This window comes from Aquila chrysaetos, chromosome 24 (assembly GCF_900496995.4).
Source record: "Aquila chrysaetos chrysaetos chromosome 24, bAquChr1.4, whole genome shotgun sequence".
In the NCBI taxonomy this organism is placed as follows: domain Eukaryota; kingdom Metazoa; phylum Chordata; class Aves; order Accipitriformes; family Accipitridae; genus Aquila; species Aquila chrysaetos.
Genome location: NC_044027.1, coordinates 18,900,429 through 18,919,524, shown reverse-complemented (window position 1 = coordinate 18,919,524; position 19,096 = coordinate 18,900,429). Strand labels below are relative to the sequence as shown.

Genomic DNA, 19,096 nt, shown 5'->3' with positions numbered 1-19,096 from the left:
ATGAAAGTACTGGGGATAATACCAGACCCCAACTGATGAGTTGCTTTTACTACCCGAATTGTGGGTAGGAGCACAAAAGTTAGGAAAGGAATGATGTCACATTGACCTTCAATGGAAGGGACGTAGTGAATGCAATAAGCCAGGAAATCATGACCAGTTCCTTAAGAAGTATGCAACCCCTTTTTGTCATTAAGAGTGTGTACTGTTAGAAACCCATGAAGTAGGGGTGAAAATCAACCTAATTAAGGTATTTAATGTCTAGGAGGAACAGAGTTGTTTGGCTGATGATTCCAAGTTCTGGGAGGCTTTCGTCAGTGATTGATGTGTCTATAGAGAACAAGATTTAGAGCTGCTCTTGCCAGAGGTCTGTGCTGTGATTGCAGCTGGTCTGGGTCACTGTTTAGATCAAAAAAGTCTCATCTGGATAGTGTGTGGCAAACCATAAGTTTCCTAGCACAAGTTACCCAACTGCTTAAGTTTACCTTCCTCAACAATACCACTCAGGACTCTGAGTTTCACTGCAGACTCTTTTAATTAGCAGTCTAATCTCTTCCTGTTCTTTCAAATTTTTTTTTTTTTTTAAGAAATTATTTCAGTCTTTTCTTACCAGTTTATCTCTATCCTCATCTTCATTCATGCCTTTGTAAATCCCTGCGCAGTTTGCTAAGTGTCTTGCGGCAATATGTATTGCCTATGACTTCATCTGCAGCAGTAACAAAACCACAAAGGAATGGCTATTTAATTGTCTTGTTCTAAGGTATGTTGCCATTGTCTCTAGCATAAATAGTGGAGAGGTGACTACATTCACACTTCGAGAATATGCAAAGTTGTGTTTGGAGAGTATCAATGCCTTTTACAAATTAGGTATCTTCTCCATGTTCTCCTTGTCTGCCCTCCTTTACCCATGCTTTACCCAGTCTGCTGTCACCCTGGGATACTTGTGTTCTAAATTTCCCTACCTTGAAATGAGGTTACCTTTTGGGATAAGGACCCTGGCTTTTCTTTTTGCTCTGAGCTATCCAGCTGTGAAGGTTGACACAAGCCAACAAAGATCGCTGAAATATAGGAACTCCTGAATTCCTGCAAGTATTCCAGGGTAGGGAAGCCCCTCTTTCTTTCAGTGCTATTGCTCAAAGCTTGTATGTCCATGAGATGTAGCTTCTTCAGGCTAGATCAGGGCCTAAGTGATTTCTCACTGGCTTTAAAAGCTTAATCTAAATAAACAAGCTAGTCAAAGGATGAGGGAAGTCAGATGCTTAATGAAACTGGGAATGAAACTCAGGTGGGTTTTTTTGTCCCCTGCTTCAGCACTCTAACCTTATACTTAGCCAGCCAGACCATGCCCTCTTCTCAAAGAGAAGCTTGGGGGGTTGGGGGGGGGGGGGGCAGGGGAACAGGGGGAAGTGAGAAAAACAATGAAAATGAGAAAAAGATTGGGGTTGGGGGCAAGTCATGAAAGGACAAGATGTAGAAACTCCATTTCTAGCCATTGCAAACAGAGTAATGCATCCTACAGGCCTTGACCCTATTTTGTATCCCCATAGCTGTATATGGGTGTACGAAGTTTTGTCTAGTCCTAGACCTAAGTTCTCCCATTTTCTGATTTGTGACTAGCGCACACAGTGTCACAACTTCCACTTATGATGGACCGACCGAACAAAAGATGAAATTCAGCTTGCTTAATTTTTAGATATCTCTAGCCTCTAATCTGATACAGTAGTCTAGCCTTCTGTAGTCACATGTGGGTTGGTGGGGAAATGCACCTCTAAAGCACAATTTGTCTCATCCTAAAGTAGACATAAACATAAACATTGCTGCAGATATGCCTGGTATACATAAACATGAACTGCACTCCACATGTGCCTATTCATTTTAGTAGCCAATAAAAGGATTCTAGAAGAGTTGAATTTAGGCATCAGATATTAGGTGCCACATAAGCCACCTAAGGTCTTCCATGTTTTATCAGCTTAATGCTGATTTTTGTACTGGTGTTTGTTTTCTTTCTTTTTTCTTTTTAAAAATTATTTAAATAAAGATAAGAAATCATTCCTGCATGATTATAAGCAATGGTTGTCATAAAACACTTTCCTACATCTGTCGGGGAGGATTCCCATTTAGGCAATGTCTTTCTATTGATAATCCAATAACCTTGTTCTTTTTTTCCCACCCCTGTTTCCCATTTCATAACAGAGATCTATCCGATCTTTTGCTAATGATGACCGCCATGTAATGGTGAAACATTCAACCATTTATCCATCTCCAGAGGAACTTGAAGCTGTCCAGAACATGGTATCAACAGTAGAATGTGCCCTTAAACATGTCTCTGACTGGATGGATGAAAAGAACAAGTCTACAAAATGTGAGGGTGATATGGAAGCAAAGGAGGAAGCTGCGGAAAGCAATGCCAAGTGAGTGAGTTGAGCCTCATAATGTGTTACTGTACTGCTCTGAATGAGTTCCTTTCCTTTTAAATAAGAGTTGTAGTGTTACTTGATTCTGTTGCATATGAATGTTCATAGAAGGAAGTGGATATATTTGGACTTTTTGAGGTGGGAGCACGTAGGGTGAGTGCAGGGAATAGTAATAAGCCCAATGTGGGCAGCAGTTGCTCTCTATTTCATTATTTATGTTACTGTGATGTTGTGAAGTTGCATTTAGCAGTCAAAGCTTTCAGCAATTATAAGTGAATATATGTTCCTGTAGCACATGAATGCAAATCCACAGCCATGTAGCTTAGGGTGCCTCCTTCGGTTTAATACACAAATTATAAACTTTATTGTTTATCCAGCAAACTAACTTTTCTAAGGATCCATTATCTTCCATTATTGTCATGGTTTTAACCCTCGTAGGCAGATCAGCACCACGCAGCTGCTCACTTACTCCCCCAGTGGGATGGGGGAGGGAATGGGAAGGGGTAAAAGTGAAAGAACTTGTTGGTTGAGATAAAGAAGTTTAATAGGTAAAGCAAAAGCCACGTGTGCAAACAAAGCAAAACAAGGAATTCATTCGCTACTTCCCATCGGCAGGCAGGTGTTCAGCCATCCCCAGGAAAGCAGGCCTCCATCACGTGTAACGGTGGCTTGGGAAGACAAACGCCGTAACTCCAAATGTCCACCCATTCCTCCTCCTTCCCTCAGCTTTTCTTGCTGAGCATGACATGATATGGTATGGAATATCCCTTTGGTCAGTTGGGGTCAGCTGGGCCCTCTCCCAGCTTCCTCTGCACCCCCAGCCCGCTCACTGGTGGGGCAGCAGCATAAGCAGGAAAGGCCTTGATGCTGCGTAAGTACTGCTGAGCAATTACTAAAACACCCATGTGTTATCAACAGTGTTTTCAGCACAAATCCAAAACATAGCCCCATATACATTACTGGGAAGATATCTAACTCTATCTCAGCCAAACCTGGTACAATTATGTAGTTTTCTCCCAAGTGAAACATCTGTTTGCTCTATATCCCAGTCTACTCCCTGATATGGTGCCAAGTTTTGTTGTTCTAGCATAACTCCAATAATAGAGGAAGCAGCAGGAACAACTGGCTTCTTTCTTTTTTCTTTTTTTTTTTTTTTTTTTTTTTTTTAAGTTTCTTGGTGTAAAACTTTTTAACTTGGGCACTTCTGGCACTTCAGTGCTTTCTGGATAATGTGTTTCACGTGTTCTCCAACTCAGGTAAGTATCTGTCCAGGTTAGAGATTAGGAAGTGAAGCACTGGGAGACCAACAGCCTATTTGTTATGACTTGAAAAACCCGACTTCCAGTTCTATGCTCTTCCTGTGATACAGTACATCTCCACTGAACTTCTTGCAACTTAATCTGGTTACATCTGTAGCATAACCTGCACTAGAGATGTAGTCAAAGGACTCTTTCCATTTCCTTTCCAATGATGCATGGAATATTAAGAAAGTCTGCTGCTACATGGGCTTTGCCCAGTAAGTTCTGATCTTAAAATTGATAAAGAACATGTATTCTTTTTCATATGTATTTGTTATGTTTTCTGACAGTGAAAGGTTTATCATGAGGCCTTGTTTAATTTTTGGTGTCCTGTTAAAGAATGTATGTGTTAAGTTGTTTACATTTTGGGATGGTGGAAGTATAGCCTACTCTAGCAGTAACAGATGGAAATACAGACACCGTATACTGTATACTTCTGGAGTAAGATACAATTCAGTGCAGGTAATGGAGGAAGATCCAACTCTGAATCAGAAAGACTGACAGTTTTTAAACTGAAAATGTAGTTTACTGGCTTAATATGAGAAAGATAGCGATTACCATTGTAGTTATCAGTTATTCCTAAATGCATAATGATGTATGTCTGAAAATTCAAAAGTGAAATATTGTTTCCTGTTTTATCGTAGTAATGTGGTTCTTAGTTATTTTCAAGTCTCTCATAAATTTTTAGAGTAGCATTCAGGAAATAAGGTAAGAAGCCCTGCCATACCTCACTATCTGGATGCACTTCAGTTTAGAAACAAAATGTGCTATATTAACTGAGGAATTTTGTGTGGCTAGGAGGAGCAGAAAGCATTCATGACTTGATCTGTTTTCCCAACAGTGTTGTGCATTCTACAGAAAATTCCTCATGTATTAGTAGTGTTTTTCCACAGGTTTCTTTATTAACACTTAAGCTTGTCTTTGATTGTCTCTAGGATAAGGTTGTGGGCTTGGGAGCTATTGAAAGAAACTGCTTGCTCTGCATGAAGTTTAAATGCAGCGCTACCTACTCAGAATACACCAATCCATGTAGGAAATGTTCAGCAGCTTGAAGACCATTGTATGATAGCCTTGGAAAAGTAAATATACAAATGGTCCCTTATTTTGATGCCTGTGGCTTTCTGTGTTCCCTAATAAATATTTAACAGACACAAGTCTGATCACTGGCATTTTTGTGTAAGACCAAGCTGTGATATGTCACTTTTTTTGGTGTGAGATGTATTCAAATAGAAATAGCAAAACATGAATCTTTTTAAATAAATTAATGTCTAAATTGGTTTAAGACAGAATGATTGTATTGACATCAGAGAATAATTGTAGTGGATTGATAAGCTGCTTCTCCACAGATGGACAATTAAGTTTTGTTATCTTCTTGAGGAAGGTATTTAAGCTCAGTGTTTTGCTGAAGAACAGTCTTTCTTGATATGCAGTGTGCTGTATATTTTGTTGGTGACTTCCTAGCATTGCTGGTAACGTTTTTAGGTGTCTTCTGATGTGGGTAAAATAGGCACAGAATGGATTCTTCAAAAAAGAAAAAAAAAAAATTAAAATCCAAGCCTGCAGTAAATACTTTTGAGACAATTGGCTAGCCTTGCTTTCACACGTGTGTGCAGGATTTTTCATTCTTGTGCTCTGTTACAGAGTACAGTTTTTGTAAACATCAGTGTATTATTTAAACATACAAAATATTTTGTGTATTTTTGCATTTGTTTGGGACAAATTATTTTACTAATCACTTTACAAGCTAAAAGGGGCTTACATTGTAGAAAAATATATAACTTTAAATTTCTTTATGCTACTTACAAACCATATCTAAAGGAGTTTTGTGTTTTCTCAGGTGTTTGCATCCAGATACTGTTAAAGTAGCATAGTTCCAGGGTGAAAGTTGAGATGTTGTTTACTTCTATAACAGTTTTTGTTAGTTTGCTTCTGGCTATGCCAAGGGTGGTAACTAGTTTGGGATTGCCACTTCGTTTTCTGTGTCATTGCTTCTTTTCTTCTGTTTATTGTTTAAGCACCTGTTCCTGCCTTTCCATTTAAAATACATAGATAAAGACAGTAAAATTATTAGATGAAGATACCTCTGAGTGAAGCTTAGGTTTTATGTGATAACCTTTGATCACAGTGGGACTGGTGTTTGGTTTGGTTTGAGGTTTTTTGTTTTTTTTTATCCAGTCCATCCCTCTGCATGGTAAGAATGCTGTGAACAGGGATGCTTCCTTTCTGGCCAAGGTGGTTTACCACCTTTACTGATTACGTGCTTTCTGTGGGTTTTATGTTGGTGATGTTGGTGCCACAGGGTGTAAGATGCATCATGTGGCAATAGCTGGTGTTGAACTGTCAAAGATGCATTTCTTGCATTTTTCTTGATGTTTTTGAGCAATCCTAAACTGTTTTTTGTTGCAGTCTTTCTCTCAGTACTCAAAACAAAAACATTCTTATATTGCTTTGAAAGCTGTTTACTGTGGCTTTTAAAGGTTCCCCTAAACTTTAACTGGAGAGTAAAAACTAGTAGTCAGACCACTATTCCTGTAGGTTTCACTGGTAAGATTTGTTGAAGGAATTGTGCCTTTTGGAAATTAGAAGCTTTCCTGAAATGCCAGTTTATAGTATGGGCTAAAACTTCAGAAGTTGGTTGTATAATTTAACGATAAAGGTTTAAATGTATGGATCAACTAAAAGAAACATTGAAAAGGTGTGTGGCCATGTTTAAAGTTGAAGTATCACTAAAAGACAACTTGGATCACTTCTGAAAACAGGATTTCTTTCAGAGAGCTCCTCTAGATTATTTATTCTACTCTTTTGGTAGATCGGTAGATAGTGAATTTGGGCTTTTTTGAGCTTTGTGAAGCTTTGTGACTTGAGCTAGGCAACTTCTGCGTTTGTGTGAATTGCAAGTCAGTGCTTCAATTAATTTTTTCATAGGAGCTACTTGCATAAAAGGAGCCTATGCTTTTCATTTCCTGATCAGTGATACACCACTTTAGCACAGTCATAAGTCCCATCCATTTATCTCCTCCCTGGGATAGGATAATACAATTATTTCTAATGTGTGAAAATACCATTTTAATTACTCCAAATTGTTTCATTTCCAGGGATCAAGGTGGTCGGACGTTGTGTGGTGTTATGAGAATTGGCTTGGTTGCAAAGGGCTTGCTGATAAAAGATGATATGGATCTGGAGCTGGTTCTCATGTGCAAAGAAAAACCCACAAAGACCTTGTTATGTATAGTTAAAGACAATCTCCCAGCTCAAATTCAGGTGAGTTAATTTAGAGTAGTACTCTAACAATGGCTGATAGCACTGCAAGATGTATTTGGGTAAAGGCTGGAATTTGTTCCAGGAAAAAAGGCAAGTGGTATAGAATAAGGAAATACACCTTGAATCTAGGATGACATCTAGGGTGTGTGAAATGTTTAATGTGGTGATGTGAAGTAGTTTTTCACAAAGTTTAACATCTTATTCCTCTTGTTGCCCACTCCCTATTTGTGATGTCAGTTTTCTTATGATGGCAGCTAACCTTTCTATTTGGTGACTAACCCAGCTGATTTTTGCTCTCTGGTTCAACCACTAATGTGACCTAAATTGCAGTCCCAGAAATCTTCCCTGCTCGAGCATATGAATCGGTCTGTATTGTTGTCCCCTGTCTGAACCTTCAGTTCTACACTGCAGCAGCTTTGCTTTGCTTGGGCTGTTCCGAGATAAACACCTCTGTACTTCTGAAGGGAGAACAAGTCGCTTTAGGTGGTCGCTCATTTTAGCTCATGTTAATCATGAGCTCATAATTCGTTTTTATTTATGGCTATTTAATTCTGATGTTGGCATCCAGTAGGCAGCACTTACAGCTAATATCGGTCCCTTTAAAGCAGCTAGGAATAATATCTTTTTGACAGAGTTCTGAGTGTGAATAATCAGTCCAGCTTCCAGACTGACATACACTGTTGCCAAGAACCTGTGCCCTGAAGTATTCCACTGCAAGTGCTTCTCCCCAAACCATGTCCAAACTTGATCTGCTTTTCTCCTGATCTGCTTTTCTGCCTTGTGTTTATTTCCACATAGACAGCATGCGTTTTACCATTCTTGACAGCTGTTTGTTCTCACTGTTCAGTTGTTCACATAAAGGGCTTGTTTTAATGAGATAAAGTTGCACCTGCAGATGTGGCCCTACCCATAGCTGAAAATGCTAAGCATCTATTAAGTAGTAAAGAGTAAATTTTAGTTGTTTGTAGTGAGGTGTGAGATGAGAAGCGTTGAAAGGGATAAGAAAAGTTAGCACATGCCTCAAAAAAGTGAGAACGGCAGAATAGACTTAAAAGATGTGAAGACTACAATAACGTCAAGAGACAAGTAGGCAAGATTGTATGGGGAAGTATTGTGAGGCAAGGAATTGCAGAAGAGATGAGGTAAGAGGAATCTGACTCATGAAACGATCTACAACTATCATGGGCATAAAAGATAGTAAGAGGTTCTGCAGATGCATCAGACACAGGAGGGAGAAGGAAGGTGTAGGCCCATTAGTGGACAAAATGAGGAAATGAAGTACAGGGATGTTAACAGCTTCTGCTTTTCTTCTTTGAAGGCTACTAGTGAGCAGATGCTTAAACATTTTCATCCCAACAATAAAGGAGCTGGAGGACTGCAGATTGCAACAGGGAAAGATGTTAGAATCTATGTTAGATATGTTCTAACCGTATGGTCTTGCTGAAAAAAAACTCACGAACACAAGGAATAGCTTTAGGACTGAACCGTCTGTGGTTGTCTTTGCACTTCTGGAGGCTGATAGAGGTCCCAAAGGACTGCTGAAAGACCTGCAGATACAGATCGCTTGAGATAACCCTGATACAATGCATGTTACTGGAACAACTCATAAGGCAGTTGTAGTATTATCTACAAAAGAAATATAAGCAAGAAATAAAAAGTTTATTGAAAACATTTTAAAAAACACTCGATTTATTGGTGTGCTGTCAAGAGAGGAAGGTCACATTTTCCAGGCATTGTCAGGGATCTCTCCTGGGGCTGCTATTAATGAATGAAGTGGGTGACAGTGTTGTCCTGAATCCAGTTTCAAGTGCTTTGGGGAAAGGGAGTGAGGGAGATGAACAAACAAATTGGAGAAAATCAGCTGAGTGACAATGACCACCTAGAAAACCACCTAATTAAAATTATCTGGTTTGGAAAAACTCAAGACCAAATGCAGATGTAAGTTTTAAAACATTAATGGTTATTTATAAAAGGATGGTGATTCAGTATCTCACATGACTACCAAAGGTAGGATGAGAAGTAATTGGAACTGTAGCAAGGGCATTTGTGTTGCAAAATAGGTCATCTAAATTATATGGGTGGCTAAGAATCAGAATAGTCTTAATTGGAGAGATAGTAAAATCTCTGTGGCTAGGGCTTCTGAAGAATATCTTAGGGTTGGTAAGAGACAGCCAAGGTATATCTGGTCATACTTCATGGCAGGTACATGGACTAGGTGAGCTGGTGCAGCTCCTGCACTGGAATCTGTCACCCATTTGCACTGACAGTTGTGGTTGTGTTGGTCATACTGCATGTGAGAGCTTTTACATTTAGAGGCAGCGTTACCAGAGAAGTATGTACTTACTAAGAACAAAAGTTGCTTGTGGTATTTTGCATACTAGCAGTTATGAAAGTCAGCTTCTGCCTTTGTTAAAAAAGTTTAAAAAAAAAAGTGATAATATAGTGGAACTACTTAGTATTCTCATTAAACTTGCTGCAGACCTTTTTTCTTAAACGTGTTACTGGGGTTTTTCTGTTTGTTTTTAATGAGGGAGGCAAGGCGTTACTTGTTGTTGCACTGTCTCGTAGGCTTCTCATTAGGTAAGAGGCATATCCACATACAGAGATTCTGCAGTTTTTCAGCTGATTGGGAGATTCTTGAAATCTTTCTTGGTGACTTTCAGAAACTTACAGAAGAGAAGTATCTCGTGGAGGAGCATGTAAATGAGGCAGCTATTATTATTCGTAACACAAAGGAACCCAAGCTAACTTTGAAGGTGATACTTACATCCCCTCTCATTCGAGATGAAGCAGAGAAGAAGGAAGGAGGTACACAGAGCGTTTTAACTTGTTTTTAAAACTGTTCTATCTAAATGCCCTGACTGTGCAGCACAGGGTGAATTGGGAAGTAGGTTTTTAATTGTGCATCATGTACTAACTAGATTGGCTATTGCCACCATAGGTTACATTATTTGTGTCTTAAAAAGACAACAGTCACTTAATTTTCACGTAAATATGCATAGTTTTCATTTGCAAGCAATATTCCTACAGTGTTAACTTTGACATACAATTAGATCTTAGTTCTCCTTTCTTTCAGACTTGCTAGTTAATTCTTGAGCACCCCAGCGCTGCACAGTCATGTTTTCAAATTAAGTCAGTCAAGTGGGATTGGTTTGTAGTATCTTGAAAAACTGATAAAATCGTTTCTCTTTTTACATAAAAAATAAAAAACCTCTCCTGCAAAGCTCGCAAGTATGTCGTCCTGGCCCTCAATTTTTATTAATTGGTAATACGTATGTGTATGTTTCTAGCTTTAAGAATTTCCTAACTGGGATACAATTGAAGTTACAGTGCTATAATACAGCACTTTTGCTTCTGAATTGAACATTGTACCTCATGTCCTTAGAGCAAAATAGATATAGAAAACTGTAACTTAGTTTCTTTCTGTTTCTTCTCCCTAACTGCCTGATGTCCAATATAGTTACATGCCCCTTGTTAAAGGAATGTTGACTGGTAGTGCCATTGAGGTTGGAAACAAACCAAGAGAAATAGAGAAGAGCAAATGTAGCCGTACTTTGTTTTATTTTTGAAATCTTGTTGGTAATTTCTGCTTCCGCTTCCCAAACCTATCCCTAGAAACTTTGCCACTGGATGATGTCAGACCTTTGACCAACTGGCCACTCTCTGTCATGACAACCGAGGCAGCTGGGCCCATGTGGGCTAGGGAACTCCCTGTCGCTCTTTTCCCATTTCTAGACTTGCCACAAGTTCTTTGCTTACTCCCTTCTCCCACATGAAATACCGATACAATGAGAAATGTTGGTCAGTTTCTCTTCGTTTTTATTTGAGGCAATGGCAGGAAGGATCCCTGTTCAAATGAAATGTAACACTTTGGCAGCAGTTGGATGCAGAAAAATCTTACAAAACAGATGAATGGCAAAGATTCCCAATTGCAATGTCTGTTTATTCTCAAATTAGTAACCATGCTCTTTTGCAAGACCATTAAAAATAAATCACGTATTACTTTAGTTGTTCTTCAACTTCCCATAAGATGCTGAGATCAGCCCTGTAGTTGTTGCAGCTGATCTATGTTCCTGAGAAAGAGCACAAAGTGCAGAACAAATTTGAATGGTAAAGGATTTGTAAGATTCTCACAAGGGGATACAGTTTTGCACAAAGGCTTCTGTCCAACTATTTTCTTGCAAAAAGTGATGCTGTTGTGGCAGTAAACTCTAGGGATTCTTGAATTCATCTCAAACTGAATGAGGATTTGAATTTCTATGCTTTCTTATATTTAAAATGTAGGTGTTCTATTTTGTTTTCAGTATCTTAAAATATTTTTCAAAATTCTGTACTAATTTTTTTAAAACTTAAAATAGTTTTACTACCTCTCTTAGAGTGGTGTTACGCTATCATTTCTGTACAGCTGATGAGGATAGTTAATAGGGTAATGGATCTTGTTTTAAAGCCCAGGTTCTTTGACATTGATTCATCACAAGTGAACAGAGACATTTATCATATTCCTTTTCAAAGGTATGTGAAACATTATGGAGATGTCACTAAGTAAATTGGGGGGGGATACTTTTTTTTAATAACATTTCCAACCATATTTAAGTCACTTTCACTTGGATTCAGACCAAAAAAGTTTCCTATCTAATATCAAGGGAAAATACTCAGAGAAACTGTCCAGTGAAAATACCTTGATCTCCAACGAAAGTACTGCCATATTTTTCCAATACCCCTGAATAATGCCAACCAAATGTAAATATATTTTCCATGCAGTTTTAAGAACCGTTTTGAGTTTATTCCATACATTCTTTTGAATGAAGGAGCTCAAAATGCTTGTCAACTTGCCTTTCATCTTACATGTAAGATAGGCCATGGAGTTCTGGGTGCGGGCGCAGGTTTGTGCTGGAGCCGCTGGCCCCTGGCGCTGCTCCCGGGGAGCAGAGGCTGCGCGAAACTGACCAAGGTTTCAGCGTTCGGTGTGATTAGCACTAATCTGTCCTCTAACCAAACCAGCAAGGTTAGGCGCAACGGACCTCGTTATCAGTGCTCCCATTTGTTCTGTAGGAATGCTGTGTGTGCCTTCATGCCCTGATGTCAGAATGTATCGAAAAACATTCCTGGATTTCTCCTCAGTCCCCACCTCTTTGGAAAAGTGTTCATGTTTAAGATGTGGTGTTTGTCCTATTTGTTTTTGCTGCTTGTTAGCAAAAATAAATAGTGGGCCAGTGTGTGTGTGCATTTCAGTGTTTCTCACAAATGGCTATCCATAAAGCTCTGCTTTCTCATGTCGACTTGAGAAGTCAAGCACCTAAAATTCCTGCATTTTGCATCAGTTTAAAATTTAAACTTCTTAAGAAACTGAATTTTTAGTCGTAGCACCAAACATAAATTGGGCTTTCCAGACCAGAATCTTGTAGCTTGCAAATCGGTTGTTGTTACTGTATGCTCAGTAACAACAAACTTATGTAATGATAAACAAGCTCATTTACCAAAGTGGGGCTGAAATCAACCTTGCTCCTTGAGCAACTACTGCATAAACATTCTGCCTCTGCTGCTGCCTTTGCTGGGCAGGTGCAGCCAGTGTTGCTCCAAAGGTGCCAAGTGCCATTGAAGGGGCAACGAGCCACAGATTTACCTTGCCTCTGCAGAGAAGACAATGCTCCTCGTATGGCTGGCTGCAAATGAATGAAGTTGGCAGCTACTGTGTGAAGAGAATACATACAGCAAGTGGGGAGAGAATTACTGAAGGACTGGTCCTGTGTTGCATAGTGTGAGCTAATGTCAGGGCTTTATTATTAACTGTTTATTAAACTCCTTATATCATTGCCCTCATTAAAACCACAAGAAAAAAAGTAAAGCTTTGCAATCGCATTTGAAAATTTTGATTGGGTCTCACTTTCCTGACTGGCAGAGCATGAAGAAACATGCCATTCTCCTGAGGGTATCGAAAGGGAGCCTGCTGCAAGCCGCTCGCCCTCTTCACTGCCTGTTCTCTTCATCTTTCTGTTTAATAGAATCTTGCACCCAAAAGTTGGCTGACTGCAACATCTGCAAAAGGTGCTCAGGACACTAGTACTGAATTTGCAATTGGCAAAATTCTCCAAGATACTTGTAATTTAGACCTTTGGAAATAGCCTTAATCCTGTAGGAGAACGTGTAATTCTGACTTGCAACAAATCTTATGAGGTTTTTCATTCACCTGAATGACAGATGACATGTATTCTGTTTGTTTTGTAGTTTAAAGGAAAAATTAATTTACTTCGTCAATGGCTGCAACAGACTTTAGCAAAGCCTTGTACCATACTACGTAAAAGTCCCTAGGCATTTAAAGATCCGGTTCACTGCAAAAAAAATTAATGATTTTGCAATCAGTCACCTTTGCCATTTCTAACGTTTTAAAATAAGATTCTGATCATTCATTGACAGTAGTTGTTTTATACAATACATGAGCTTTAAGCAGATGTTTATATTGTCCACCATAAAGTTTTCTTGCAGAACTATGTAAATGTACATTTAGTAATTGTGTGCCACAAAACATTACTCCTGAAAATAATGAAACTGCAAAGGAAACTTGGAAGCAAATCTTGTGTTCCAAAGTGACCTTTTATGCTCATAGAAATCCAATGCTTTGAGACTTTGCAGCTTTTATTTGGAAAACAGGCAAGAGGAGTGATTAATCCCAATATTGTAATACTGTTGATGAGGGCAATAAAAAGCAATGCAAATATCTGCTGCCAAGTTCATTGGGGTTAGAAAATAAGCTTATAGCACTTAAGTCTTCTGCTGACAGCAGAGCCAGCAGGGGTGAACTGCAACTAGGAACTGTCAGACAAGATACCTGGTTCTGTTCAGTTTTACACTGGGGTTTTTGGTTTGAGGGGTTTTTTTTGTTTGTTTGTTTTTTGGCTTTGGGCTCTTTTATCCATCATAACATAATGTGCTTTTACCACAGTAACCTTCCCATTGAATGGCAGAGGAGGTGAAGCAACTTTAACATTAAAGATGCAGTTGCACGTGCAACCAATACTATCCAAAGTAACCTATGAAAATCTACTTTGAGATGTTACTAATAAATTGTACTACAAACTGATGGTACTTTTTTCCTCCTAACTTGTCCTCATATTTTAAATGTCTTGCTGGATTTTGCTTATCTAGCATAGTCTTCAATTTGGAATGGATATTGTATTTCATTCAGACCTGCATAGGTGTCTCAAGACCTGGAGAACTGACCATTGTGAATAACGAAAAGACTTGATTTCCAAATTATTTATTTTGAAATAAAGAGTAATTGTGTGTTTCATAGGAAAATAACATATTCAAGGTTTTAGTTGAACCATGGATTTGTTTAGTTCTTCCAATGCGTTCTTCTCATGTCAGCTAAAAACTAAAATCTTTTTAACCTGATTTCACAGATATGCAAAATCTGTCATTTGTACAGTGTTTCCAGGGAATCTGGATGCTAATAACTCCTTAAGATTTAAAAAAAAAAAAAAAAAAAAAAAAAAATTAGGGAAGAAAAGACTGATACAAGATGTCCCTCAATATAGAATTGGATGTGACTGCTAAAAGCAGTTTTTTGCATGCTGGATAAAAAAAGAGAAAAGGTGGGTTGAGGGTGGAAAAAAAGTGTAAACCTGCACAGAAGATATCAGTGTCTTGTCTCTCAAATCCTTCTTTGAATTTCCTCTGTTGATTTCAGTTGCTGTTGGGAAGAGAAGATTTTTACAAGAAAGGACTACCTCTCTAATACTTTAATAATCTGGAAGTTACCAAACTTACTCACTTCTTTCATATGTTCTGGTTATATGAAAGCCTAATCAAACTGTAAAATTTCTTACTAGCATTTCTTGTATATTTCTTTCACTGGATTATAGTGGCTAGTACTGTTCATGCAATAATATTTCAAATCTATTCAGTTTTTTTCTTGGAATTAGCAATAATTGCATGGACATAACTTCATTTTCTACCTATTACAATTTTTTTCATACGTCCCCCCGAGAATATCTCCCTCTTGTCAAAAGAAGCTTGTCTCTTTGAAATTCTGTGCCACCTTTGTGGAATGAAAGTCACAAAGAAGGGAAAGAAGTGGGGAAAAAAAAAAAAAAGCCCAATACAACCCAACAAAAAAAAAAAAAAAAAAAGTGCTATATAGCTATTTTCTGCCCTGAAATGTGTTCTACATTTTTAATAAGATCCCAGATTGTCTGTAGCAGTGGCCATCTTTATTATTACTATTATTTTACAAGGAGTGAATGCCTTTGCTTCTGTTGCACACGTGCACATTTACTACCTTTAATGGCTTGTTTAAATTAAATAACACAGTGCACTTAAATTCTGGGAGTCTTATTATCTCATTGAGATGCTGCCGCTCTTTTTGTATTGTGACAGAAACCCCTTGGTCAAATTGTATCTGTCTCTTTTTATCCCATTTTTACCAGTAGATAATGTTGCGATGAAAGATCCTCCGGACTTATTGGACAGGCAGAAATGCCTGGAGGCCTTGGCGTCTCTGCGGCACGCCAAATGGTTTCAGGTTGGCTATTTGTTCTTACCTTGTTGTTACTGTAGCCTTACGAGGTTTAATTTGAGACAGTTTTAATTTTAATGCCTCTTTAATTTCTGACTAGTCCCTAATAGAGCAAAGGTCTAGAATTCCGAATTCAGTGCTGTACTGTGCAAGGGCAAACATGACAGGTAGACAGCCGACTGGTCTAGAGTTGTCATGAGGCTACAAAAGCAATCTTGACATTTTGCTTCCCTTTTTTTATATGTCTCTCTAAATTGAAGTATTTTACTTTTATATAACTGTTTTTATTTTGCATGAAGCTGATTAAGTATTAAGTAATAATAATTAAAAAATCTATCCCAGGACTCTGTGCATTTAAAAAGAAAAGCAAAATTGAAGGCCAGGTTTTTGCAGGTGTATTGGAATCATTTTGTTTGTTTTAGGCCAGGGCAAATGGACTAAAATCATGTGTAATTGTCCTTCGTATTCTGCGGGATTTGTGCAACAGAGTCCCCACATGGGCACCACTGAAAGGATGGGTAAGTACAGAAAGAGTTGAAGGCCACAGTGTCAGGTCTCAGATCTCCTGAGAACTGTAGCAGTGTCTGGATTGGAGAAAACAACGCATTGTATGAAACGCCTCCTTAAACACCCCTTCCCTTTACTCCCCGCTAACCGTTACCTGTGTAGAAAAGTGCTTGTAGGAAGAAAAGAGAACAGGAATATTGGCTGAGACTGTAAGGTGTACAGATACCGTGGAAAGAGGCGTAATGATGTGGGCCTTGCCCATCCTCAAGGATTTGCAGTAGAATCCCACTTGTTGCCTCCAAGTGCTGCTCCTACCAGAGGATACCATTTTACATTAGCAGGTTTGGGGAGGGCCAAATGGTCTGCATGTCCAGAGAGGAACACTTTGTCGGTCAGCGGAGGCAGTGTTTTCTCTCACATAGAATTGGTAACCCTCTGAGACAAGCAGAATATTCATGTGACTTGGCTTTAGAAGGCTCCTCCTTTTAGAATTCCTGGGCAATTAATGGAGAGGAGTTGGTTTCCTCACAAGGTGACTCGGAGCAGGGAACAAATACATGTGCCATGAACTGTCCTCTGGGATGGATGTCTCTGTTGGTTAGACTTGTAGTGGATTAAAAATGAAGTAAGCTGATGTGAACATTCTTCCCCTCTACCCCTCCATATTTAACTGCATTACAGTTACCCTTGTGTCCATACTAATCGTAATTTAATGTCTTCTAGCCACTCGAGCTTATATGTGAAAAATCTATAGGTACTTGTAATAGACCTTTGGGCGCTGGGGAAGCATTGCGACGAGTGATGGAGTGTTTGGCATCTGGAATTCTGCTTCCCGGTAAGGGGCCAATTTCACTTCAGGAGCACAAAAAGTTGATCAGACAGCCTTAATGTTTTGCTGTTGCTGTATGATTATTAGATGAAAAATGCCTGTCTTGAACTCCTAACTTGCAGTGGAGCTAAATGAATAGTTTCTTGTTTAAAACTAAAAGAAAAAAAGAAAAAAGGAAGTTGCATAGTTGTAACTGTTTGAATGAGTACTTCCAATGCAGTAGAAGTTAATGGGGAATGTTAGGTTTGTTTATAAATTAACCCGTATCTCATTAAGGGGTTGCAAACAAATAAAAAGACTTCATGACCATCTGTTTTCTATAGATTCATCAAAATCTACATATCTATCCAAATTATTTGGTTTAAAAAAAACCTACTGCTTTTAGTTCATGCTATTAGACATGTGCAGTGTTAACCCTGATAAATTCTGTGGCCATTGCTGCAGGGATTAAAATCTTGGGGTTAGCTTGCTTTGTATGATGTTTGAATCCCTTAGTGGAAAAGGTGCGCTTGTCACTCTGCTGAAGACTGAGACTTGCTGTTGCAATATCTGTCAGCACCCACCTTCATATTGCTTCTTGTTTACTCTCAATAATCAGCTTTGCCTCTTTCCCTCCTAGGAGGCCCTGGTCTGCATGACCCCTGTGAACGGGAGCCAACAGATGCTTTGTCTTATATGACAGTTCAGCAAAAAGAAGCCATTACGCACAGTGCTCAGGTAGAAAACTCGTACATCTGAGGAGCTAGATACTATAACAGTGAAGACTTCAGCTCATTAATACGATGTATTCTCTGCCAGGCTGGGTTATTTTAATGGCAGTCCTGACAGTTCTTCCGGTGCGCTACCCTGGAAAGATGCAATGATAGTTCATGAGTGCAAGAGTTAAGTGTGTATGAAATCTAATCCTTACAAAAGGCAGTCTAATGTCAGTGTGCCACTTGCATCCCACCTCAAGTGCTTATGGCACAGCGCCTTTGAGTAGGCTGTCAGTGTGCCCTGCACTTTGTATTACAGAAATTAAATGAGTGTTAAGTTTTTAGACATTAGCATTTTCTATAGCTATCGTAGAAGATAGCTGTAGAAGCTGATTTCTCATAGAAGTGGGGTTTTGTCTACAAGCTTATTTAGAAACTTAGACAACGAAGGTAAAGTAGTCCTGTGATGTAACTTCTGTTTCTACTGTCACCTTATAGCATGCCCTCAGATTATCAGCCTTTGGTCAGATCTATAAGGTTTTGGAAATGGATCCCCTCCCATCAAATAAGTCATTTCAGAAATATTCCTGGTCAGTAACTGACAAAGAAGGTAGGTATTGTTTGCTCCAAAAATCACTAATGGGGCAGTAAAATATGGGTTAATTTAGAATGGGTGAAATTCCTGAGTTACATGCTGTGAATGCAAGGTAAAGGCTTTTCTCTGTGTTAAATGTGGTGTGGTTTGTTTTTTTTTTCTTTCTTTTTTTAAATTCGATTGTCAGGAGAAAATCTGGAAGTTCTTTTTTCTAGAAGTACCAACAAAGGAGCAGCAGCACAGCTAGAATATAGCTGATGATTTTCTTTAAACACAAAGTCCTTTGGGGTCTGAAGAGTAAAAGTAGTGTTTATGATTCTTATGCTGGGGAAGGAGAGACTGTAGACTGGTCAAAAAGCATATAACGAGTGTCCATAATAAGAATTACTGAAGAATTCTTCCTAGAAAACAGTATACATCTAATAAAAATAAATTTCCATTTATATTTTTTGTAAAAACAATACTATTAGAGTTCTTGCCTTAGACTAACTGTAAAAAACAACAATGCAGAATTACACCACTTATATCGCACATGATATTGGAAACAGACATCTTGCATGGTATGGTACGGTGAGCAATAAGCTAATAGTGGCCTACATGTAGCACTAAGGGTTTGACTGATGGTTGAGTTCTTTTCGTTATAAACATGCAAGGAACAGTATGGGACTAATCAGACTCCTGCTGTGGAATTTTGTTTTTCTAATAGCATATCCATATTACAAGGAAATTTATACCCTAGGTACAGGCTCATCTGCTCTTAAGAGACCATTTGAAGATAGTGTCGGGGACGATAAAGATCCAAATAAAAAGATGAAGCGTAATCTGAGGAAAAGTAAGTGCAATGCTTCTCCATTCTGTTTTCAAAGATCTATTGTACAGTGGGAGGTGGTTTAAAAGCTTCTTTGTGTTGGTGTGGAATAGCATGTGAAAAAGTCTTTGGAACAAAAAATGTTGTCTCTATCACCCCACATTCGGAATGTCAGAC

General features: G+C 38.7%; 1 protein-coding gene across 15 annotated transcripts in view; it reads left to right on the top strand.

Annotated features, from left to right (window-relative positions):
• Nucleotides 1–19,096, top strand: part of LOC115335413 (spermatid perinuclear RNA binding protein) — a 75,288-nt gene that overhangs the window by 27,124 nt on the left and 29,068 nt on the right. For 11 of the 15 annotated variants that reach the window (XM_030001080.1, XM_030001079.1, XM_030001077.1 and 8 more), the window contains exons 3-11: nucleotides 2,191–2,408; nucleotides 6,805–6,970; nucleotides 9,634–9,778; nucleotides 15,397–15,491; nucleotides 15,908–16,003; nucleotides 16,716–16,827; nucleotides 17,441–17,538; nucleotides 18,015–18,126; nucleotides 18,818–18,943. In XM_030001080.1, coding sequence (XP_029856940.1) covers nucleotides 2,191–2,408; nucleotides 6,805–6,970; nucleotides 9,634–9,778; nucleotides 15,397–15,491; nucleotides 15,908–16,003; nucleotides 16,716–16,827; nucleotides 17,441–17,538; nucleotides 18,015–18,126; nucleotides 18,818–18,943 — 1,168 coding nt within the window. The remainder of the gene's footprint in view (nucleotides 1–2,190; nucleotides 2,409–6,804; nucleotides 6,971–9,633; nucleotides 9,779–15,396; nucleotides 15,492–15,907; nucleotides 16,004–16,715; nucleotides 16,828–17,440; nucleotides 17,539–18,014; nucleotides 18,127–18,817; nucleotides 18,944–19,096) is intronic. The other 4 variants (XM_030001075.1, XM_030001076.2, XM_030001071.2 and 1 more) reach the window with 3 other exon arrangements.